This window comes from Rhineura floridana, chromosome 3 (assembly GCF_030035675.1).
Source record: "Rhineura floridana isolate rRhiFlo1 chromosome 3, rRhiFlo1.hap2, whole genome shotgun sequence".
NCBI lineage: Eukaryota > Metazoa > Chordata > Lepidosauria > Squamata > Rhineuridae > Rhineura > Rhineura floridana.
In genome coordinates this window covers 33,372,892-33,399,203 of record NC_084482.1, presented here as the reverse complement: position 1 = coordinate 33,399,203, position 26,312 = coordinate 33,372,892, and the positions used below count along the sequence as shown (strand labels likewise).

Below are 26,312 nucleotides of genomic sequence, written 5' to 3'. Positions count from 1 at the left end.
CTTCCTAGGAGGGTATCCTTTCTCACCAGGTACGGGGTCACCCATTTTGCAGCTTCTCCCTCCAGGAGGCTGATCACGAAGGCCACTTTAGCCCCATCACTCGGAAATTCTGCATTCCTGACATCCAAGTATAACTCACATTGAGCCACAAAAGTTGCCAACTGATCACTTTGCCCCGCATACTTTGGGGGTAATCCAATGGGAACCTTCACCGCCGCGGCTGGAGGGGCTGCCCGCATCCGATTGACCGTGGCTTGCAAGGAGTGATTATCCGTTTTCAGCGCCTTGACTGCTGCCAGCAAGGTTTGAACATCCGTCTGCGGATCAGCCACATTAGTCCTCAAAAGTCTCACTTCTTCCGTCTCAGAAGTGGGATTTGTTCCCCCTGCTGCTCCCTTTGACATCTTGTCACGGTCAAGTGAAGAGAACGTAGAGGGTGAATTAGGTGGCTCTGTCAAGCTGTCAGGCCCAGGATGGGACTCAGGAACCAGGCTTGTGGTTGAAAGCAATTCAGTTTTTATTAAGGTAATATCCAAACATAGACTGCGCCTTCTCATGAAGCAACACAAAGTTACAGGTCCTGCGACATGGAAGAAAGTTGACAGAGCAAGGGACCGCTTTCCCACCTGTCTCTTAAGAGGGGGGCAAACGGGCGCGAAGCCTTTCGCTCCTCCTTACCGGACCCTCGGTCACCACCCTCCTGCCCCCCTTCCTTTCCTGTCTTTTCAACTGTCTTCGCGTACGTGGCGACGGGGGAAGCACGGGCCCCTCCTCTTCTGAAGTCTCTGACTCTGGTATGGGGGAGAGAGGGGGGTCAAGCTTCAAACTGTCTTGCAATCTCTCACCGCTTTTCTCTGGCTCAGGAGGCAGCATGGGAACTTCGAGGGAAGACTCCAGTTCTGTGAGACCGTCAAGGTCTCCGTTGCTATGCAACGCTATCTCTGGAATTTCCTCTCCTTCTCCAGTCCGCTCTAACGAACTGGGCCCCTCCTCCTCCGTTTCTGAATCCTCATACCCCCAACCTGGCACCTGGACGTCTGACGCCCTGACACCCTCACAGAGCTACACCACCAGAATTATCTGGGAAGAGAGGCTAACTGTTAAAACCACTCTGTCCATTGGAGCTCTGACAGGGGAGTAGGAGTCTCCTAACAGCTCTCAGCACCCTTCACAGACTACCCTTCCCAGGATTATTTGGGGGAAGCTATGTCTGTTTAAAGTGGAATAATTGTTGAGCATGGGTGTGGCCGCCTGATTAGCCAACCAAACAGCTGTGAGTCTGGCTTTTAGAACACTGACAGTTGGTTCTTACTAAGCATGCCTGCACCACCATAGAGTCCAATATTTACAGCGCTTCACTTTACAGCGTTCCACTAATGCAGCGGTTGTCAATTGCAGAATGGCCCCGCTTTTACAGCGCTTGTTCTGCTTTTACAGCGTTTTTTTTTGCCGTCGGGCACCATTTTGGTCAATGTTAGTCAATGGGTTCCGCTTCACAGTGGTTTTCGCTTTACAGCAGGGGTCCGGAACATAACCCGCTGTATGAGTGGGGCCCTACTGTACTTTGTTTTAGAACTCTGGATTCTCTCTGCATGTTTTGTGTATTGCCATGAAAACTTAAAGGGTTGTTAAGCAAGGGATTCTGAGTTCAGGACTACAGGTTTTGTAAGATTTTGTTTTGAAATGAGTTTATGGGAAGCAGCAAAATGGCATGGGGGATATTTTCAATTTAACATGGTGGAATGTGAAAAATCTATGCTGGCTATGTAATTACAGAATTTTATTTATTTAACTATTTTATGAAAAGCTCAGTTTTCTGCAAAGATCAGTTGGGGTAAGCCTAGGTCCCAACCCCCAAATCAGTCTGAGGGAGAGGAAGGAATGAGGAACAGGATGAAGGGAGGGCCATGATGACTAGAGAGCGTGTACAAGGCTGTGGAAGAAGCAACGTGATGAGTTAGCAGGCCCTAGGACCCAATCAGAACAATCTATTGCTGGCATAAGAGATTGGACTCTGCTTTGGACGCATTTATTCAAGCTGTATTCCTCGAATGTAGAGCCATGCAAAATAAGAGCATCCCCACATTAAAGACTCCCTTAATTTTGTACATGATGGAACCCTCAGCAGCCTGACAGCTGTGAGTCACCTGGCTGGCTCAAGACTCAGTGTTCCTGGAAGCTGTTCAAATGTGTAAAATTCTATCAGAATCCTGTATAATGGAGCCCAGCTTAGGAGCTGTATTAGTGGAGGCTGGATTATTAGGGCTACCAGGGCTGAGCCCTACCAAGCCACATGCCCAGCAAGTGTTCCCAAAAAATCTCAAAGGCATACTCTTTCCTGCCCCACACATTTTTCCACATTCCATTTCAATGTAGAGGGAATTCTGGATACTTTTCTGTCAACCTCCCATTGTCTGGCTAATCAGCTCTCGGCACCACTCTGCCAAATCTCAATCCAAAAGGATTGCTATGGCCAGGAGATCCCACCCATCTGTCTCCAGGCTTCCCCTCCCTCCTATTGGCATTATCTTAGCCCTGCTAAGGTATCTATAGTTAACTGGTCTATCTTTGTTGCACCCCTGGGAGCTGTTCTGGGCATGCTCAGAGGTTGAAGGCCACACCCCAAACAGCTTGAAACAGGGTCTTTCAGGCTGGTTGGAGAGGTACTGTAATTAGTTTGAGCAGCTTGGAGTTGTTTTTATTAGCATTTGTTATCAGAGAGAGCACAACAGTGGACATTGTGAGTCTCTTTTACTTTTAATAGTTTTAATAGTATTTGCATTTATTTTTGTGATTGGGCTGGAGGACATTATTGGATGATTGGGAGGAGAAATGGTGGACTACACTCTGTGCCCCTATGCTTGATGGACCGTTGGGAGGGTGGCAGCTGGTGAAGGCATTTTCCAGTGCCCCCCATGTGCTTGGCAGTTTTCCTCTTTTGCAAGTGCATTTGATCCCAGAGGCTTTTGGAAACTTGGGACCTATTTGCCTCCATAGATACAGGAAGAGTCCTCACATTGTTCCATAAAGGTCAGAATTTTGGGGGGGAGTCATTTAAGTTGATGGTCATCACCTCCTCATTTGCCCTTCTACCAAGCAGTGGGATTTGAGCAGTGCAAACAGCTTCCAATAATCCCTCTGCCAATTTCCAAATATTTCAGTGTGATGGTGGTCTTTATATACTTTGAAATGGCTTGGAAAGAACTCACAGAATCCATGTAACTGAACCTGTATGTGCCTTACCCCTTCTTCCTATCCTAGGTCAAAAATGTTGACTTTTAGCTAGATTTTTTAAAAATAAATTGACGAGGAGATATGCTCAGGCTGTTTTAACTAATACTAATTCCTATTTTTTTCCAGTAACGTTTCTGAGCCCTATCATCACATCCTGTGACTTTGTATGAAACAATATTTTATTTTGCTTTACAATTTCTTGTATACTAATTAAATGGATGCTTTTGAGTTTCGGTAGAAAACCATTAATCGAAAAAAAGAATTATTCTGTGTGCGTGTGTGTTTAAGCTCAACCCCCCCACCCCCACCCAAGTTAAAGGAAATAGGGGTAGGGCATGAAATGAGGACATACTCCACTGCAGCCTCTCACCCCTTGCGATCATTGCAGAAGAATTTGCTTCAATGCAAAATGAATTGAGGTCAGATTGTGTGTTTGACTATGGAGATCTCCACAGCTGTCCTTTATCCAACAGCAGTAAAGAAAGAGAAAGGGGACATGTCCAGAGGGTGGATCCAAAGCCCTCCCATTCCATCAATATGCCCCCAACAAGGGAGAGACAAGTATACCAGTGCCGGAACGGGCATTTTGTCTTTAGCTGCCCTCCTATCTTCTAACCTTGGCTGGTCTGAGACCACGTGACGCAAGACATACCTTGGTCCAGCACAGTTCTTATGTTCTCCTGCTCTTTTAATGTCTCCCCTTCCATCTCACGGCATCCCCTCATGCCCCCATCTCTTGATTGTCAGGAGTATCTGAGGGGTTGCATGAAAGACATTTCACTCACACCTCTCTGGATCCAGTCCTGGTATGACTAGATACCTATGATACCAAAGTCTCAGAAAATCTTTTTGTGGTACTACTTGTGTTGCTATTGATGTCTCACCCCTCAGTGCAAATACACTTGATTTACCTTGAGAATTTTGTCCATATTTTAATGGCAAAATTTGCTGAGGACACAACTAGTGATTTTGTGTTCATCGAAAACAAAATGCGTTTAGATATTCTTTTTTTTAAAGGCATACTTCTCTACATTTAAGTAAATAGTTTTTGTCTGATGTGGATTTTAAGAACTGATAAGGACCAGAATCCTACTTGTGTATATTTAGCTGGCACCCCCCCCCCCATTTATCTCTGTGTGTGCCAATCGTAACCGACGCTGCGGATCTGTATTTAGTATTCAGAATAGGTTTGCAAGAACAGAAAGTAACATGGGAATTACTGCTGAAAATAAAACAGGATCTGGATTCTAATATTTGCATTGATGTTATCTGCCCAGAGTCTCAGAATGATATCCTCGCAGCAACAACACAGCATCATGAGCTTATCATGTGATGCCTGGGCAATAGTCAGCTCTATATCTGTTGCTGTTGTGAAATCTTGAGACCAGATCCTAAAAGAGCTATAATAAACTACTGTTCATGGAACCACAGTTACCTGTAATGTATTGACGTTATGTAGCTAGAAAAAAATTGGGGCCTATTCTGTTGCCAAGTCATTAGCACTAAACGCTGTAAGTAAGCTCCACTACACCTACAGTGGCCTTCAGAGAAACTAACATGCTCAGACTGCTGGCTTAATATGGTAATATGACTATAATAAAGAACATTATTGTTTCTGACAGATAGCATGTGGTGTATAAACCCTGTTGGGTGTTACCAGGACACATTCCGTGCCTTTAATTGCTTATGGTACATAATTATCTTAGGACTGGCATGACCCTGTGGTGCATATATTAGGATTCTGATGTTCTCTTTCTCTCTCTTCCTAACCAAATGGTGTATACATTACTGAAGCCCATTGTTTTGATCACAGGTGATTGACATTTTGTGTTCATTAACACACGGTTTTGGGCTGCATAAACAGAGCTATAGTTTCCAGGTCAAGGGAAGTAATAGTCCCACTATATTCTGCATTGGTCAGGCCTCATCTGGAATACTGCGTTCAGTTCTGGGCGCCTCATTTTAAGAAAGATATAGACAAGTTAGAGCGGGTTCAGAAGAGGGCAACAAGGATGATAGCCGGTATGGAGAACAAGTCTTATGAGGAAAGGTTGAAGGAACTTGGCATGTTCAGTCTGGTGAAGAGAAGGCTGAGGGGTGATATGATTGCACTCTTTAAGTACCTGAAGGGCTGTCACATAGAGGAGGGTACAGATTTGTTCTCTGCTGCCCCAGAGGGTAGGACTAGGTCTAATGGTTTTAAGTTGCAGGAGCGTAGATTCAGATTGGATATTAGAAGGAACTTCTTGACAGTAAGGGCGGTTCGGCAATGGAACCGACTGCCTAGGGAGGTGGTGGGATCCCCTTCGCTGGATGTCTTCAATCACAGGCTGGACAGCTATCTGCGGGACATGCTCTAGCTGTGGATTTCCTGCTGTGAGCAGGGGGTTGGACTCGATGGCCTACAAGGCCCCTTCCAATTCTATGATTCTAAAGTTAGACTTCATCATTTCTGAGGTTTTCACCAGGTATCTCCCAGATCAGTAATTTAGCAAAATAAACACTCAAAAGTCTTATTGCAGGAGCAGTTAAAATTAGGAAAAAGAGTTCATAGCAGAAACGTATGGTTTTCCCCCACCACCACTTCTTTTTTTCTTTCAGTCTGGATTTTTATCCCCCTTCTTGTAAATCTATCATGCTTATAAAAGTAGGGTACCTTACACGGGGATAGTTTTCCTTCCAATTAACATGATTCCCATTTCCAATCCTTAATTCTCAGTGAGATGAAAACATTATTTAAATTCTTCCATTTATTTTGCATATTTGATCATTTTTACATGAACTTTTTTTTCTCTTGATCAAGTGCTGGTGCTGCTTGTGCTCCCTGTTGTTCTTCAAAGCTGATCATATGGCAGCTCTCACCCAGTAAGTGGCACATTATCAACGATTCCACTGTTGAGTTTTGTCCCATTTTTCTTTTAAACTCTGTGTAAAACAAAAGAAAAAAAATCATTGGGTTTTTGCCAGGGAAGCACATCTTGTAGAAATATAATTTATCCGATGGCCTTCCAGCAATCTGCTGAGACTGCATCCTGAAAACTCAAAAGCTGTAGGCTAGAAGTATACTGCAGTCTTGGGGTGGAATTCACAGTTGTTTCAGATGGCTGATACCACTGCCTTGGCAACTGTAAATCACAGATCATTGTGGTATCACTTACCCAAAAGATTGTTTTTTTTCCCCTTCTTTCTTGGCACAGGGAAGTAAGCATAGTACCTATCTTAATGAGAGCTTGCAGCGCTCTCTGCTGGATGTAATGAAACACTGCAGGAAACATCTGAAAAACAGTTTAGCAGAATGTTTTGTTGGCATGCAGATACCATTGGCAAGATTCTATTTGTATTTTTTTTTAAGAATGTTGACATAAAGTTTGCGATGGTTTCAACATGTTGTAATGTATCATCTATATGCACATGATGAAGCAGATATTGGAAAACTAGATGAAAATCCCTGTGTCCAAGCTAACTTTCTCAGGAAGGGAGTCTGGGGAACTGAGGCAAACAGTAGCCACTAGAGGCAATGCTATGGACAAAATAAAAACAAACAAATCAACGAAGTCCAGTTGACATCCATCTGAGACCTTTTAGAGAACTGAAATTTGAAATTTCTGACCTTTTAACAAAAATATCCCTAAGATCAGCCTCCACCAATGTAACACCTATTTAAAAAAGGGATCCAGGAAGGGAACCTGGAAATTACAGGTCAGTTAACTTACCATCTATCTGGGAGAACAGGTGGAAAGAGTTCTTAAAGATAAAATTACCAAGAAGAACAAGTCTTGCTGAAGCAGAACTGTGTGATTTCCACAAGGGTAGGCCCTGTCTAATTAAGCAGCTGAAGGAGAAGGAGAGGGGTGCAGTGGCCAGAGCAAGAACTGTGAGTGGAGGGGTGCCCTATTTTGCCATCCTGGGGACCTCCTGGGAAACTCACCACACTAAGCCTGCTGTAGCCCAGAACTGGGCGTGTGCAGTGCAGCTGACTGGGATGCAGCTGTGGGCAGCCGGAGGCAGCTCCATTAACCACAAAAAACATGCCCAGAGGCAGGGAGTACGATGATGTCAGCAGTTTACAGGAGCCCTCTTCGTTGTCAGATTTTGGGGGTGAGCTGTGTTTGGGCTTGAAGCAAGAGCCAGGGGTGGATGTATGGAGTCCTGGGTTGAGAGCCAGGAGGCTGAGAGGAACGGTGTGTGTCAGAAGGAGAAGAAATTGATGTTGGCTTATATTAGTAATTTGTATTAATAACACTCTGTATTTTTGTAACATGTTTAAGTTGTTCGCTGTTTTAGTTTTCTGTTTTTTAGTTAGAGATAATTTTATATATTAAGCAGTATAGAAATGAAATAAGAAATAACATGACTTGGAACCCCTATTTTTTGCCCCCTCAGTCCATCTCATAGGATAGCATGGTATTTTGTTTAATGTGAATTTGAGAGAGAGAGTATTTTAAAAATCACACATGAAAATAGAAACAGGACAGAATGGACTCAGAAAAAATGCAAAAGTGACATGAAAATAAAGTGGTCCATTCTACACTTGAAACAACAGGAGGAAAGAACAAGAAGCAAATAAAAACACTGAATTTTCTGAGCCTAGATCAAGGTAGCATGGGAGACAGTGGATTTGCTCAGCCTCAACAGGAGAGATTTTGTTCCAGCCCTTAGTATTGGACTTTCTTAATCACTTAATTGAGAAGCAAACACTATAGCTTTGTCATATCTGCTTCATACTATTGAAACAATATTGTTTTTAAAAAGTCTCAGTTTTTATGGGAAGCCTCTTCCTTATTAAAGAGGCAAGTCTCAGAGGATTACAAGAAGTCCATTACTGGATCCATTACTGTTGCTTGAGGTTCAAATGGCCTTGGCAGCAAAGCATTTGACTTTTAATTTTGGCGAGTTTTTTGGAGGGCTTATGACAATGTAGTCTCTTTTAGGGAATGGGCTGTTTCACCACCTTTATATTTATGTATTGTGTTTTTTACTTTTTTACTTTTAGTTTTTTATATTGATTTTAATCTTTTTATTGATTGTAAGCCGCTTTGCGTTTACTTTTGTGAAGAAAAGTGGCTAATAAATTTAATTAATAAATAAAAGCATATCTTCCTTATGTCTGTGAGATTCATTACTGGCAAACTCTTTAAAAAGCACCCACACTCTGGCACTAGCACCAGAAGAATATCCCTGAAAAAGATGCAGACTCCAAATAGTGAAAAAAGCAATACCTCATTTTGCGAATGGTTGCTGTTTCATAGTTCCTCTTTTAATCTCCAATCTGAATTTTAATGGGAACTGAACAGCAGCAGTTAATGTCATTCAGTAGCTCATTCTATTTAACAGTTAGGAACATTTCTCAGATAGCATTTAACCGGCCTGTAATGTTGCATGATAACGTGTGCTCTCTCTGTGCAAGTAATACACAGAGAATTATATATATATATAGCATGAGAAATTCCTCACCATTACTGTATTTTAAGAAGTAGAAAATACCCTCAAGAATAGTTTAACATATATCTGTACAGGGTTTTCTAGAAGCAAGGCATACTGATCCTGATGTAGCTCTAGTTATACTTTGTTGGGTGAACCTAGTGGCCCCAGATGAGGATGTGCTTTTGTCTAGTGGGGACTGGATCAAGCTGACTGTATTTATGCCTGCCTGCCTGCCTGCCTGATACTTACCTACAGTCTTTCCAAATGTCTACAATAGAAAAGTATTCTGCTAGTTGCTACTTGCCAAGATCTGAGCACCGATAACTAACAGATGGGGGGGGGGGTTGCACTCTGAAGCCTACCAGAATCTGGTGTGAGTCTCAAGATTTTGTACAACAGCTGGGAATAGTAAAGCCTTGCAGGAGTTTTACAAGAGGGTCCTCCTGGTAGTGGAACTAAGAAGCCCAGGAGGTGGTGGTCTGGGAGAGGGCTTTCTCTGTGCTAGCCCCTAAGTTCTGACACTCCCTCCCCGCTGACGTGCTTCTGGCAACTTTGTTGTGCAGTTTTTGGTGATTGCTGAGGACACACTTCTTTACCCGAACTTTGACACCTGAGATGTATATTTTTTAGGCTCCACCCTATTTTGTGACACTTGTGATTTTAAGTTGTTTTTAAGGATATATTTTAAACTGTTGTAACCTACCCTGGGACCTCAGGGTGAAGGGCAGGTAATAAATAGATGATGATGATGGTGGTGGTGGATTGGTGTCCCAGAAGCTGTTGGCTTCCAGCAAAGAGTTTTAATACAATCAGGCATATACTCATCTTTACAATTTTCCTGATGGTAAATTTGCTAAACTATAATCAAACGGGTTTTCCTATAACCACCTGAGCATAGATGAAAAAAGGCCTCAACTCCAGAACTTGCAGGAAATGCCAGCTTTTTAAAACGGATTCTTCTGTGACTTGTTCTGTCAGCAGTAGCATCCTAGGGATGGCACTGGAGATGACCCTGAAAGCTACCAGGGGAACCTCTTCATGGCACCTCATTTACTGGTGTAATGGAACTGGTTCCTGTTCTTCCCAGGCGAGATTCACATTGGACCCATTGGAAAGTTTTTTATGAGATGATATCTTCTGCATTACCTCTAGGCCCAAGGCCCATTGACTGCCTTTCATCCTCCATGGTGGACACAGACTTACCTGCCATGATCTTGACAGCCATTCTGCTGATGGGAAAGCATTCCCTGACTAGTGCAGGAATGCGGCTTGCTGTTTTTGGTTGTTCTGTGTATCCCAGATTGTATAGTTTATCTTCAAGAATGCTTTTGTGTGAAATTGTTTCAAAAGTACAAGATGTTTAATATTTATTCCAAGATCTATATAACACTTTTTTTGCAAAGCTTCCAGAGCAGTTTGCAAGAACCAATATTAAATACAAAAATCAAAATAAAACATTCCTGGGCAAGGTCCTTGAACAAGTGGTTGCGGGCCAGCTCCAGACACTCTTGGATGAGACCGATTATCTGGATCCATTTCAGTCGGGTTTCAGGCCTGGTTTTGGCACGGAAACAGCCTTGGTCGCCCTGTGTGATGATCTTTGTCAGGAGAGAGACGAGGAGTGTGACTCTGTTGATTCTTCTTGATCTCTCAGCAGCTTTTGATACCATCAACCATGGTATTCTTCTGGGAAGACTGACTGAGTTGGGAGTGGGAGGGACTGCATGGCAGTGGTTCCACTCCTACTTGGCGGGTTGGCTCCAGAAGGTGGTGCTTGGGGAACATTGCTCAGCACCCTGGATTCTCCAGTATGGGGTTCCGCAGGGGTCAGTTCTGTCCCCCATGCTGTTCAACATCTACATGAAACTGTTGGGTATGGTCATCCAGAGCTTTGGAGTGTGTTGCCATCAGTATGCTGATGACACGCAGCTCTATTTCTCCTTTTCATCTTCTTCAGGTGAGGCTGTCAATGTGCTGAACCAGTGTCTGGCTGCGACAATGGACTGGATGAGGGCTAATAAACTGAGGTTCAATCAAGACAAGACTGAGATGCTGCTAGTGGGTGGTTCTTCTGACCGGGTGGTGGATGTCCAACCTGTTCTGGATGGGGTCGCACTCCCCCTGAAGGAACAGGTTCGTAGCTTGGGGGTTCTCCTAGAACCATCTCTGTCACTTGAGGCTCAGGTAGCCTCGGTGGCACAGAGTGCCTTCTACCAACTTCGGTTGGTGGCCCAGCTTAGCCCCTATCTGGACAGGGATAAGCTCGCTTCAGTTGTCCATGCTCTGGCAACCTCCAAGTTAGATTGCTGCAATGCACTCTACATGGGGCTGCCTTTGAAGACGGTTCAGAAACTGCAGCTTGTGCAAAATGCAGCAGCTAGATTGGTAACAGGGACCAGACGGTCCGAACATATAAAACCGATTCTGGCCCACTTGCATTGGCTGCCTGTATGTTTCCGAGCTCGATTCAAGGTGCTCGTTTTAACCTATAAAGCCTTACATGGCTTGGGACCACAATACCTGATGCAATGCCTCTCCCAATACCAATCCACCTGTATACTACGCTCAACATCGAAGGCCCTCCTCCAGGTGCCTACTCGGAGAGAAGCTGGGAGTCTGGCAACAAGGGAGAGGGCCTTCTCAGTGGTGGCCCCCAAATTATGGAATGATATATTTGATGAGGTGCGCCTGGTGCCAACACTGTTATCTTTTCGGCGCCAGGTCAAAACTTTCATCTTCTCCCAGGCATTTTAGCATGTGTTTTTAAATTGTTTAAAATTTTTAAATTGTGTTTTAAATTGTTTTTAAAAGAAGTGTTTGTATATTTGTTTTATGTATTTAGTTACTGTAAACTGCCCAGAGAGCTTCGGCTATGAGGCGGTATATAAATACAATCAATCAATCAATATTAAAAATTACAGCATGTTAAAATATTCCATTAAAAAGCTTGAGAGAAGAGAAGAGAAGAGAAGATACTTCTTTGCCTGGCAATGTTGCTGACAGGTGGGCTTCCCTGAGAAGGGAATTTCACAAATAGGACGCTACCTGTAAGAAGACTCTTTCCTTCTCTTGTTGGCACCCATCATAACTTTAGATGGTGGGTCCCAAAGATTATTTCAGTACATGTGCAGGTTGGTATGGGAGCTGGCATTCCTACAGGTACCTAGCCCTAAGCCATATAGAGCTTAAAGGCAGGCATCAGCACTCCGAATTGTGCTCAGAAGTGGACCAAACTAGGAAAGTTGTTTCAGTACTGATATGTTCTCCTTGACCAATCTCGGTCAACAGCCTGGCAGCTGTATAATGAACTGTCATAAAGAGTCTAAAAAGTCAGCCCCGTATATAATGCATTACAGCAGTTAATCCCAGATGTTACCTTGACATGGGTAACTATGGCCAGGCTATCTCCGTCCAGGAGAGACTGCATCTGGCACACCATCCTAAGCTGATGAAAGGTGCTCCTTGTCACAGACCCTACCCGAGAACACTGGATCTAGAAAGATCCCCAACCTGTGAACTTTATCCTTTAGAATGAGTGCAACCCTCATCGTGAATAGGCTGAAAAGCATCTCTCTGAGCAGATGAGCCACCTACTTATAGAACCTCCATCCTGTCATGGATTAATTATTAGTTTATTATTATTATTTTTTTATTTTATTATTTATTAAATTTATATACCGCCCGACTAGCAATAGCTCTCTGGGCGGTGAACATAAAATAGTATAAAAATACAATGAATAACAAATATTGGTCCTCATCCAGCCCGTTATTGATTCCAGCACTTCCACTGCCTCACCTGAATATGATGAGAAAGAGATACAGAGCTGGAATATGGAGCTATATAGAGAGCATACTGATGGCATCTCGCCCCACAGTCCTGAATGGGCTCCGGGCATTTTCAGGTGGAAGTTAAAACATGCATGCAGGCAATATAGAACCCCATGAGACACGTAGCTTAAATGCCAAGCAGCAGTCCCCCAGCACCTCCAGGTAGCAGTGGAACCACTGGAAACCCATGCCTCTAACTCACAACCCAGAGAGCCTATCGAGAAAGATATCACAGGTCCAGGAGAACTAGCAAAAATGAGCTTCCCCTGTCTTTCCCCTGGCATAGGTTACACATCAGGTGGCCAAGCAGTCTCTGTACCAAAACTCCGCCAGAAAAAATTAAAATGGATCCAGGTAATCAGTCTCATTCAAGAGTACCCACGAAAACAGAAAATTAAGCGTGTTTGGCATGACCTTTTAAATCTTTGCTTGGTTTTTAACAGTCATAGACATTTATTTTCCCTTTGGGGAGGGGGTTAAACAAACAGCTACAATAAAAGTTCCTATTTTCATGATTACTCAGGTACTGAAATAAAGTTGACTAGAAATGAAAGTACTCAAGCAGACTCCACTGTTGGAGGAGGCAGCATGTCTCTGAATGCCAAGTACTGGCAATCACAAGTGCGGGGAGGGTGTTGCACTCATGTCCTGCTTCACTTCCCATAGGGGCATCTGGTTGGCTACTGTGAAAACAGGGTGCTGGAGTAGACGGGCCTTTGGCCTGATCCAGCGGGCTCTTCTAATGTTCATGTGTTATGTTCTTAAAGAAGTAGCTTTCCAAGGATTATAGCTGTCAGAGGACTGGAAATGCTGTACATCAGATGGTTGCAGGCCCCCATCTGTCCACCTCCACACATTCTGTGCATGTCAGAAGTATTAGCCAATGCCTGATGAACTCATTGCATCATTGTGAGCAAATAGGCAGGCTCCATGCTCTCTGGTGTAAACACTGTTGCTCTGTTTCCAGCCAGGTGCTTTTAGGAGCAGGTCTATAGTAGCGGGGAGGTGGGTTACCTAGAGTTCTCTCTTTAAAAGGTGATATTCCCTTTTCTCCAGTCATTTCAGGCCTTTCGCTGTCTTCCTCAAGATTTCCCCTACAAAAATATAATTGTGTATGACATCCAGTGAAGAGTAATACCATTTACCATTTTTACCAAATATAAAGAACCTAGCCATAAAATTATTACCCCAGTTCTGGCAGAGTCATCTGAGGGACTAGGTCCTCAAAATCCCCCTGAACTTTCATCTGAAATCCATCTTTTAGTCTTTCATATCTAGGGCTACAATTAACTCTGGTGCTTTGTGCTATGTTAACAAAAACAGCCACAGCGCTGTGAACATAATCATGACAGATGCCAATTTGAATAAGCAGTTCTGCGCATCAAAGTGATATCAGAAGTTGAACATGGCCTCGCCATTCCTAGTTGGCCATGCCACTGTTTTGCTTTGTTTTAATAAGAAAAAAAACATAAGATGGTCACAACAGGAGCACTGTATTGATCTGCAAAAGTGTACTAGCTTATCAAGATTTCTGCAGACAGCACACAACTGCAATCAGTGCAGATGAAAAGCACGGAACTTTCAGCATTGCAGAACATGCCCACACCACACAATGGTGTTAAGAATCACTTAACCAACTGTATCCCTCATTGCATTATGAACAGTGGCAGTACATCAGCCATGGTTATATACATTATCTTCTAAAAGAGCACAGGTATACATCGGAGGGGAGGGGAAAGGCTCTGCGTAATGAAATTTGGAGTGCATCCATTCGGCATTTCCCGTGCTCTCCAGTTAGTTGAAACTGGAAATGTACCAAGTTGGACAGTCACACACAAAAAGCAGGTACCTTTTCATCATGAGCCAACAACATAATTCCAGCCATGCAGATGGCACAACCTGCATTCATCCTACTCTCACCCCCATCTATCTTACCACTGTGCTGATGCCCTTGGGAGCCACATTCTGTGTCTCGGAATACAGTAAGGGCTTAGCTTTTGGAAAGATGCAGATGTTTTACCCTTGTTTGTTCCCTGTGCATGCACATTGAAAACCTTGACATTCATGCTAGAGGCAAATTTGAGCAATATGAAATGTTGAATAACATGGTGCACAGTACTGGATATAAGAATCCAAAGAAGGAGGTGGTACCAGGCATGCCTAACGTATAGCTTCCCAGGTAGGCTATTTGGCTTGCAAATTGGAAGTCTGGTACCTAAAAAGATACAGCTTGGGAAGCAACATTTTCAGAATACCCAAAAAGTCCTATTCAGGGGTTCACTTCCCTCACATGAGGCACAGCAGGACACACACACACACACACACACACAGGTAATTGCACACACATACACTGGTAACTACCCTGAGCCCCTTGCAGCATGTCAGCTCCCCTGTCTTATAGCCCTCCATGAATTGAAGTTTGAACACTAGGCTTCCCCAACATGGTAGAAGTTATTGGACTACAACTCCAATCATCCCTGACAATTGGCCAGGTTAGCTGGGGCTGATGGGAGCTATAGTCCAAAATATCTGGAGGGTACCATGTTGAGAAAGGCTGCTCTACACAATGAAGTATAACCATAGCTCTCTAGTCTATTGGAGGACAATGCACTGTGATTTTGCTTGGAGTAGTGAGCCTTTACTAGCAGAATGTGTTTATATCAGAATGTGTTTAATAGCTGTAGGAGCATGCAGTAGGAAACACTATCAGAGCTACAGTGGAAGGGCCACCATCAGAGGTAGGCATTGCTGGGTACCTGTCAGATCCCAATACAAGGGGCCCACTGTTGAACTCCAAGCTCTGCTGTTGCTCCTCCTTGCTGGGCTTGTCATTGCCTGTTCATCTGCCCTCTCTGAGCATGCAGTCAGTAACAAAACTGAGAAGACAGAGCAGCATCTTTCACGTGGTCTTATCTTTGCAGTGGCAATCCAGATTCAAGCATGCTTAGAGGAAAATGGACATCTGTATCCATTTCATTCTGATACCCAATCAGGGTATTGAAAGTGGCTTGGTCTTCCTGGTTGATTACCATATTTTGGGAGAGAGATGGGGGACTACAACCCTGCTCATTCTCCTTTACCTCTCTGCTGCTTTTGATACCATTGACCATGGTGTTCTCCTGGACTGACTCCATGAAGTGGAGGAGGAGGACACCATTTTATGGTGGTTCCATTCCTACCTTCAGGGTCAGTTCCAAAGAGTAATGGGGGGGTGTTACCTGGCACCAGGGAATTGGCCTGTGACATTTTGCAGGGGTCTGTTCTGTCCCCCATGCTGCATGTCATCTATATAAAGCCACTGGGAGATTCATCAGGGGTTTTGGAGTGAGATGTCATCAGTATATGACTGACACCCTGCTCTGTTTCTCCATACTATCTGAATCAGTTGCATCAGAGTATAGCTGGTCTAGAGCAACAGGTAGGGTATCTTCCTAAGTGTGTTGATGGCTCTCCCTTATAATCCATAGATAAGTATTTGATGTATTTGTATTAGAACTCCAATTGGATCATTTTTCAAGAAAGCAGGGGTAGCCTAATTTAACACTTGCATCCAGCAGAGTAATAAAATGGATTTTTAATATATTTCAAAAGCGTTCAAAAGTGAACAGAACATCCAGTGATGTGCAGTTTCAGAACAGCAAACCATCAAACTGACTTTTCAATCAACCAACTAGGGGTGATCAGTTTCTCAGTGTTCTGTAACTTGGATTCAGTGAAGCAACCCCTCACTGATATATTAAAGAAAGTCTAATATTTGTTTACCATGCATGCTAAGATCAAAGTAATAAATTAGAGGTCAAGCGCAAGCTCCTCAACTTGTGTTTTTCCCCACTCCAGGCATTAATAAATGACAAATAGAAACTTTTCACATTCTTGATTTGAAATTTAAAAAGGACCATGATATACCTGTGTCAGCATAATGAAGCAGAACTATTTATGGTCACCCTCAACTTCTGACACACTATCTCTATAATGTTTCTTTTTCTTACAAGGAAATGAGCAACAGAACAAGACCATTAAGCATGGTAATTAGTATTACGGATAAAATGACACTGCAGCAATGTTAATGATTATGGTGCCAATGTACTGCAAGATATATGCAAGTGTCAAGGCATTCCTTTCAAATTAAGGGCTGATTCACATGGGAGCATTTCTTCGGAGCAAATACACAGCTTTTACCATCGTAATAGATTTGCAAGGTTCCACACTTCGTGCCCAATGGTAGCTTCAAATCCGTTGTTTTCATTTACACAAGCAGGCATTCCTCTGGGAAGGATTTGTGTCGCTGTTTCCTTGTGGCCCCGCCCTCTAATTTTACATTTTTGCTGCCTCTGGTTGCTCAGTTACTGGGCATGTGCAAATATTTTTGAACTGAGCAGTATTTCCACTCCCTCCTGCCCCCCTGTTTCCTAAAGTTTGGTGGTTGAAAAGAAGTGGGTCATCTACCCCCCCTTTCTCCACTGCCCCGTTGGAAAAACAAATCAACATAATATCATTTTTTTAAAAGCAAATCAATATTAATATTTTTGAAGATACCAATATTGATATCGATATTTTTGAGGTGACTTTTTTTAAAAAAAATCCACTTTAGATTTTTTAGGAAACAAAAGGAGTGAAGGAAGTTTACTCAGGAAGCAAGGGAGGAAAGAAGGTAGGGCTGCAGCAAACTGTGAAGGGGGGAGGACAGAGCAGTCAGCAGTTGCTAGATAAACCACTGGAAACAAAATGGAATTCATGGGAGAGTTAGTGGGTGGAAAAAGGAGAATAGCGGGAAGTGACAATTCACCTGCCCACTAAAGACCATCAAAGCAAACCATCTTCAAAGATGTGTAGAGAGAAGCAGAGCTGTATTTTCCTAAACTTTTCGTATTATCAGCAGATTGGGTTAGTACAGATTTACAGGGGGAAACTGTGTGATAGCTTCTGTTTGCCAGTAACGTCATGGGAACCATGCAAATTAAAAGAGGATGCAAGTACCTGTAGTACCAAACACACACTAAACCACTGTGTAGATGAGCCCTAAAGGTCAACAAAGCATACTACTAGCATATAGTTCCCACTGATTAAAACAAATTAGCATAGTTTAAATATTCTGTTTTTATCCAGCCTGGTAATTTGTTTGTTTATTTTTTTACAACTGCTGAGAAATAATGATTCAGTATTACTTTGAACTCGAGTAGAAAGTTATTGTACAATCCACCAGAAAGGAACGTCTCCTGCACGAGCCTCGTTAGCATGCATGGGAGCTGCGCACGAGCTCTGTTGTCCTGTTTGGCAGATCCCGTTCATTCCAGTGGCACTTTTGGAGGGGAGCCTTCCAGGCAGATTATGCTTTCTGCCTTTACAGTGGCATCAGTAAAAACATGCATCTTGTTTTAAAAAACTAAACAAAACTTTTTTTTACCGAGATTTCTTTCATAATTGAATACTCAATCTATTTATGCACTTCCAAATTTATTTTTTAAATGAAGCTTATAAAAGGCAGGAAATCTTTGACAAGTGTTTCTTCCCTGCTTTGCTTGTATCAGTTGGGTGGAGTAGCTAGAGTATCTGACTAGGATCTGGGAGACCGGATTCCAAATCCCCACTCAGCCATGTAGCTCTCTAGGTGACTTTGGGCCAGTCACACAGTCTCAGACTAACCTACTTCGTAGGGTTGTTGTGAATATAAGATTGGGGTGGGGGGAGAACAATGTATACCACCTTGAGGTCCTTGGGGGAAATACAGGATATAAATGTAATTGTAAATACATAAAAATAATATACTACAATATGCCCAGGTATTACAGAAGGGCCTTCAGTGATCCAACAGTGAAGTCCAGTTGCTTTGAACTGCAGAGGTACTATAAGCATAAATATAGGAGCTGCCCTACTTCCCTTAGATGCAGAATCTTCCAACCAAGATGAGGATTGCAATAGCTAGCAAAGATTTGTCTCTGAATTAGATGGCCAGGATGAGTTGGGAAGGAAAGCTGTCAACTGTTCATGCTGAAACAACTGTCGTGGACAGGACAGAGGCAGCCTGCTGGGTGGGTCAGAGCCACTCCACCAGCTTCCCAGCAGGTGGGTCGCTGTTGCTTACCGGGAAGGAGAGGAGGAAGGGCGAGGTGGTGGGGAGGCTGGCATAGTGCAAATGCACCAACAGAGCCAATCCAGTCCTCCTTTTGGTGCATTTGCACCATGGCAACCTCTCTGCCACCTCTCCTCTCTTCCTCCTGGTAAGCAACAAACCAACCTGCCAGAAAACTAGTGTAGTGGCTCCATGCCACCTGGCAAGCTGCTGCTGGGACAGAGGTTTTGCCCCCAGCGACAGCAAGAAGGATGGAACGTGACCTCTTCCAAGCTAGTCTTCTCTGCTTTCTGCCAATTGTTTTTTTTAATTCAGTGAGAATAAATGAGTTGAATTTTTGATATGCTTAAATATAATGTAAATAATTAATCCTTTCAATGAAATATTCCCCTATCTTGGGCCCAAAATTCAGTAATGAAGTAATTATTCAAGTCTCGTATGAGGGATACTTTCAAATTTCTTATTTAGAGGCAAACAAATCACATTTATTGTGTTCCTAACATACTTTTGGCTAAAGTGTGCATATATATGTTATATATTTTTCATGAAATATGTATACTTATTAAAATAATGCCATATATAATGTAATGCTGCAAGTGGGAAAATGAAGCCCTTACGGCACAGCTTAAAAAAATGCTTCCAGATGAACAAGAGAGCATTAAAAGCAAAGCAAGCAAACCCGAAAACCACGCAAATGACAGCATTGAAGCTAGCTAAGATGTGTCCATTTCATACTTTTTTCCTCCCTTCCATTTTGTTTAGGTCAGTGGGACAATGTATAATACAGGGAGACATGTTTCTCTACGACTGGACAAAGAACATTTGGTCAACATCTCTGGAGGACCCATGACATACAGCCACCGCTTGGAAGAGATCCGGTTACACTTCGGAAGTGAAGACAGCCAGGGATCAGAACACCTCCTGAATGGGCAAGCTTTCTCTGGGGAGGTATGTCAATGTACTTTGAGCTTTGCAGAGAAACATTTTTTAAAAATGATAACTACAGAAGGTGGCTTGATTACGCCTCTATCCTCAGCAGTGGACGTCTGCACTTTACAAAATACAAACATCAACAAAACTGTAGAGAAAACAGAGATCCTGTAACTTGGAGTACACAATGCACATTTGGTTATGCTGGCTTATTGTTCTGTTTTGCATACAATTTGTTTGGTTTTCTTTCTAGAATCTGCTGCTTGCTGGTGACAAGGGTGTGTCTGTTACAACTCAAAACCATGGAAAGAAATAGTTAAAAGGTACACAGAGGCAGAGCAGCTGTTTTCTCAAACTGTGTTCCATGGAAACTTATCGGGCTCAGTAACAGGGGTGTGGTGGGCAAACTTCCCTGAAAGACAGCTTGCCCACCACAAGCAGTCCCTCCCTGCAATCCAGAATTACTGGTTCTCACTGTCGCCCCATGTTAGTTGAGAATACACCCAACAGGCTTCCTCAGTATCCGGCATCAACTCTCCCCTTGAATGTACTCCAGATTGCTCTACAGTCCCCAGCAGAGAGCCCCAGCAGTAGGGATGGGGGAGAAATTCTGTTCTGTTCACATTTAAAGGCAAGTTGATCAAATTTGCATTTTCCGAAACAATGTGAGAACCCAAACACAGCCTCCTTCGAAATTCAAACTTATCTGAATTTTGCGATGCGGCTCTTCCACGAATGTGTTTACAAAATGTATGTATTAAGGGGAAATGTGCATAAAAATGAATCTATTAGTAAAAACAGCACACAAAAATGCATTATATTAGAAGAAATCCCTTGCAAAAAATGTGCACATTAAGTTAAAGTTGCATACAAAAATGTGTTTACTAGAAGAAATTCACACTAAAATGGTAAAGGATTTTCATGAGGATTAAAAAAAAAAAAAAGCAAATAGCTGCAGAAATGTGGAGAACTAAATTTAAGAGTGGGAAAATGAGAAAGTGAGAGAACCAAAACTGACAGATCCTTCTGTCCCTACCCAGCAGACAAGTTGAGTGGAAAAGTTACCTAAAGACAGAATACTCGAAAACCACTGAGACAGAAGGTCAAGAATAGTGAACAATGCTCTAGAGCTAGTTATTTTCCTACCTTCAGCAGACTCATCTTGATAGCAGGAAACACAGTAAAGATTCCCTGTTGCTTCTAGGCATTGACTAAGTACAAATCTTCAGACTGTGTTTTATTTTCACACACACAAAAGGCCAGAAACAAAATCAGCCAGAAACATCTCTTGCCCAGGCCTCAGAAAAACGAGTGGGATTTGTACATTTATCTCACTCGTTTCAGGGAAGCTTTCAGAGCATCAGAGCTCTGGGCAGTCTTGTCAGGGATTAGATCCAGGCATAGAGTGAGTCCAACCCAAATAGAATCAAGACAGGAGTTTGGAGACTGCCAATGGTAGCAAGTTGACTGCCAAGCCATGCCCACGAAATCATCAGAAATAGAAGGTCGTGTTATAAGGGTAGTCCAGCCAACCACAGAGTCAAACAGACCAGTGATAACACTGGAAAATTTGTCCACAGAAGGGTAGGATGAAGGTGCACCAGGAGCATCCAGCACGGCAGGGTGGTACTGTGGTGCTGCCCTCCCAACAACAGCATCCCTGCTGTTTACCAGGGTAGGGCAGGGGATAGCAACAAGGTCCTGGACTCAATCCAGACTTCATGGATTAAGTCCAAAGAGAAAGCAGTAAGGCAGATGAGCTTAGAGAGGGAGGTCTGCAGGACTTCCCAACAGTAGGAAACAGAAAGATGGAGGTCATTATGATAAACGGCTCAGAAGATCTTACAGCCACTAATGGTAACCGGGGGCTAATAGAAATCAGTGTTCCGAGTCAAATTTATTGTCTAGACAAGATACCTATTTCTAGTGCCTTTAGGTGGTTGTTTTCATGCATCAGATGGGGGTGGAGGATTTGGGAAAGTATTTGTTCATTCAAAACACATATATAATTTTCAAACCAGTGTACAAAAAACGCATTAGATAATAAAGAGCATAAAAGATATAAACAATGCAGTAATACAGCTTCCCAGTACTTTTTCATTTTTTGGTAAAAAAAAAAAAGAAAAAGAGGTGCTGTGAGTGCCAACACAAAATGGCTGCCATGAGCAGCAAAACAAGAAGTGATGGTACTCCTGTACTGGTAAGTACCATCACAAAAACAGCACTGCAGTTGCCTGCATCCCCACAGTGACCATGGAAAAACATCAACTAGTATCAGTGATCAGGGAATTCTTGGGTGAACAGGAAGGTCTTCAGTATATGCCAAAAACATAAGGCTGTCAGTTCCCAGTTTAAGGTCTGCTGGACCTGATAGATGATCAGGAGCTCTTCCTGGTAAGTTGCGCCTGTGCACATATTTCAGTGGGACCAACTAGTTTACTACACAGTGAAGATCATAGCTCAGTTTAAGAGGTAATGAGCCTGTGTCAAACCAGTGGTTTCTCTGGCTGGGGTGAGGGGAAACCTCTGAAAGAAGCAGGAAATCTACCGTACAGCATAGATTTGCTTCTATAAGGAGACAGGGCTTTTAAGCAGCATTTTGTATATTTACCACAAGGTACGTGTCTCTCTTTACGTGTGTGTATGTGCGTGTGTGTGTGTACATGCATGCGCACACAAGCATATCCTACATGCAAAAAATACCAGTCTAAAAATTTATAAAGATTTTTAGGATGCACAAATATACACAGTCATGATAATAAGAGACACACACCCTCTTACAAATACATGCAAAAGGCTCCTCAAATATGCTGTTATCTTTCTGGAACACTAAAAGATTCTAGCAATGAAGCAGTTTATTCTGCTGGATGAATAGCTGCTCTTCACACTGTACCATCTGCCACCAACTAGTGAGAAGTCAATTAATGCCAGCCATTTTCATTGGCATCATGGAACAACAGATATATAAAGAGATTTATAATAATTTATAATAGATTAATTTATAATAGATTAATTGCAGCCTTGCCAATGATGTTATTATAATTGATGGTAATCATTTTCTTTGTTTTCAAAAGGTAGATGTCAGTCTGACAATGTCATGAACAATATTTTAATGAAACTACTCATGTCTTGAACTTCTGACGTCTGTGTGATAACTTTAAATACTATTGGTTGTATTCAGTGAAGTCCTTCTATTAGCACAAAGACTTCTGCTTGTGTAATGGAACTATTCCTCCATCCCCTCTCCCTGCATGCCTCCCCACTCCCCACCTAATCTGCTCCAGAGAGTTGGAAGAACCCCAAAAACAGCTTTGGGAGACACACAGGAGGGAGAGGGAGGGGAAGATCTGTTGCACAAATGGAAGTCCTTGCACTAAGATGATGACTTCATTGGATACCATCCTATGATCAGTGAATAAGTTTGTTGAATTTACCATTCATCTTTTTAAAGCAGACATGGGAACCTGTGGCTCTTCATATGTTGTTGGACTACAGCTCCCATAATCCCTTACCATTGGCTTTGCTGGCTGGGGCTGTTCGGTGCTGGAGTTCAACAACATCTGGAGTACCAAAGGTTCCCCATTCCTGTTTTAAAGAATATGAGTAGTTTTTGAAAAATAAGCAAGACTTGTGTTCAGTTAATTTCATCCATATAATTAGAAGAATATCCAGTAACAAACGAAAGAAAACAAGAGCCAGAGATAAAACATAGCACCATATTAAATTTGGCATGTCAGTAAAGTTGATCATCATTCTCAGAGACATTGTTTAGTATTCAATCAACTCTAAATGATTTGTGTTGAAATACAGAACTCTTGGTTTAAAAGGTAGATTTCACAGCTGATAGATATGGTGGCAGGCTTGCTGAAATAAGGGCTTTGTAGAATGGAGTGGAAACCATTCTGTAGAGTTGATCCAGCCCTGTGTAATGCTGGTCTCCTGCAAGTCAACCACAACAATCCCAACTCAGCCTTCGGGGAGGGGAGAGGATGTACCATACTGACTACACCAATTTAAGCCAAGTATTTTAGAAATATGGATTCTCACAGTACATGAATAAGTAGGACACACATAGTTACAGTATGAAATTTGGAATTATTATGTAAGAGATAACATTCACAGTATGGAATGTTGTTGTTGTTGTTACGTGCCTTAAAGGTGATTTCGTCTTATGGCGACCCTATGAATGTCAGATCTTTTAAGTTCAGGTCTGTGGCTTCCTTTATGGAATCAACCCATCTCTTGTTTGGTCTTCGTCTTTTTCTACTCCTTTCTGTTTTTCTCAGCATTATTGTCTTTTCTAGTGAATCATGTCTTCTCATTAAGTGTCCAAAGTATGATAACCTCAGTTTCACCATTTTAGCTTCTAGTGATAGTTCTGGTTTAATTTGTTCTAACACTCAATTATTTGTCTTTTTCACAGTCCATAGTATCCGCAAAGCTCTCCTCCAATGCCACATTTCAAATAAGTTGATTTTTCTCTTATCCATTTTTTTTACTGTCCAACTTTCACATCCATACATAGAAATCAGGAATACCATGGCCTGAATGATCCTGACTTTAGTGTGCAGTGATACATCTTTGCATTTGAGGACCTTTTCTAGTTCTCTCATAGCTGCCCTCCTTAGTCTTAGCCTCCTTCTACTTTCGTGACCATTGTCTCCATTTTGGTTAATGACTGTGCCGAGGTATTGATACTCCTTAACAAGTTCAATGTCCTTGTTGTCAACTTTAAAGTTACATAAATCTTCTGTTGTCATTCAGCTGTAATTCTGCTTTTGTGCTTTCGTCTTTAACACCCCTGCTCTGTGGAATTTGGTTTGTGGAACATGAATCCATCTACAGTCAAACTGAATGCCACAGAAGATAGAAGGATTGTTGAAGAACAGGCCAATTGTGAAATATACTGAGACTCGTCAAATATTTGATTGTGGTTGAGGAGGGTTTGCAGTCCTAGAGAGGCTGTAAAAATGGGGAGGCAGTTATAACTCACCCTCTCCCCAAACAAGTTTGTGGAAGTGTTTGCAAGTAACACATAACAAAGGTACATTAATAAAAGTACACTATAACTTTGTCAAGCTTAGGAAACTCCCTTATACCAAGTAACACATTTGATTCATATAACTCAGCATGGTCTTCACTGACTGGCAGCAGCTCATCAAATTTTCTGACGGTGTTTCCCAGCCCTACCTGAAACTGCCAGTGATTGAACCTAGACCTTCTGCATGCAAAGCATGTGCTCTGCCACTGACCTATGATTCCTCCTTATTTTGCATGTGTAGTTCCTGCGCAAGGTGAGAGCCTATGCAATGAACTGAATGATAGGATAAAGTTGCCAGATGCCTTCAGAGTGAGAGTCTGTAACTGGCAGAAGCCTGGCCCTCCCTGGGTGTGAGACGGGGGGGGGAGTAGATGTGCCCTATGTAAAAGATATTGAATGTGTCTGAATGTTCCCAAATTTTCACAGAGGCCTATTGGGATAATTGGCTCAGGTAGGTTTTGTTGGTGGGCTCTTGTTGGGTCCATATCAGGTGTTTAGGAGGACTCTTAGTAAGGAGGAACATGGGTGATGCCACCCCAATTTCAGTGATCATGGGTAGAGGGAGGTATGGCCATGGGGAGGTGGTGAACTACCATAGAAGACAAGGGCAAGGATATCTACGCATTGTTCCTCGCTCCCACTCCTCTCATGGATGGGTTCCTTATTGCTCATCTGCTGTGCCCACTGGCCTGTGTGTGCTGTTGTTTTAACGCCAGATGGGTACACAATAAGACCACACTCATCCATGATTTGATCATGGATGAAAGTGCAGATTTGGTGTGCATTACCGAGACCTGGGTGGGTGAGCTGGGAGGAGTTGATCTGACCCAGCTTTGCCCACCTGGATATTCAGTGCAACACCAGCACAGGCTGCAGGGATTGTGGGGGAGGAGTTGCTTTGGTCTGCAGAACTTCGATCTCTGTCACCAGGAAACCACTCTGTCTTGGAGCTGGCTGTGAGGGCCTGCGCCTGGTGTTGGGTGAAGGAGACAGGAAACTAGGGTTGCTGCTGCCACCCAGCTGCCTAGCACCTTCTGTGACCAAGCTGGTGGATGCTGACTCGGCTGTAGTATTGGAGGGGCCCACAATGATAGTCCTGGGTGATTTCAGTGTCCATGCTGAGGCTGCCTCTAGTGTTCTGGTTTGGGACATCATGGCCTCCATGATGATCATGGGGCTGTCTCACATTTTCACCGGCCCAACACATAAGGCAGGGCACACCCTCAACTTGGTTTTTGCTCCAGATGGAGGAAGGGGTGGTCTGGAGATGGGGGGGTGGATGTCACCCGATTGTCATGGTGAGACCACTTCCTGGTGAAGTTTAGACTGAGGGCTCCAATCCTCCCCTGCAGGACTGATGGACAGATTAAGATGGTCCGCTCCCGGAGCCTAATGGAATCCACTGGATTCCTGAATGCCTTGGGGGAGTTCCCAGTAGGTAGAGCAGTTGACCCTGTTGAAGCCCTTGTCACGCTGTGGAACAGGGAGGCATGTCGGGCTCTTGGCACGGTTGCCCCTGAGTGCCCTGTTCGGCATTGTGGAGCCCAGTTTGCACCTTGGTACACCAGTGAAGAGCAATAGCTAGAGCGCAAGTGGCGAAATACGTGCTGTGAGACTGACTGAGCGCAAGTAAAACATCATAACTATGCCTACTATGTGGCGGTGAGGGCAGGGAAGAAGGCCCATTTCTCTGCCACCATGGCACCCTCAAGTAGCCATCCAGTGGAGCTTTTCCATATTGTTGGGTCTGTTGACATCAGCTCCAAGAAATGGAGTTTTAGACCC

At 43.2% G+C, this 26,312-nt stretch overlaps 1 protein-coding gene across 4 annotated transcripts in view; it reads left to right on the top strand.

Moving 5' to 3' along the window:
* CA10 (carbonic anhydrase 10) overlaps positions 1–26,312 on the top strand; it is a 463,009-nt gene that overhangs the window by 353,813 nt on the left and 82,884 nt on the right. For all 4 annotated transcript variants that reach the window (XM_061615291.1, XM_061615292.1, XM_061615290.1 and 1 more), the window contains one exon: positions 19,319–19,504. In XM_061615291.1, the coding sequence (XP_061471275.1) occupies positions 19,319–19,504 (186 nt within the window). The remainder of the gene's footprint in view (positions 1–19,318; positions 19,505–26,312) is intronic.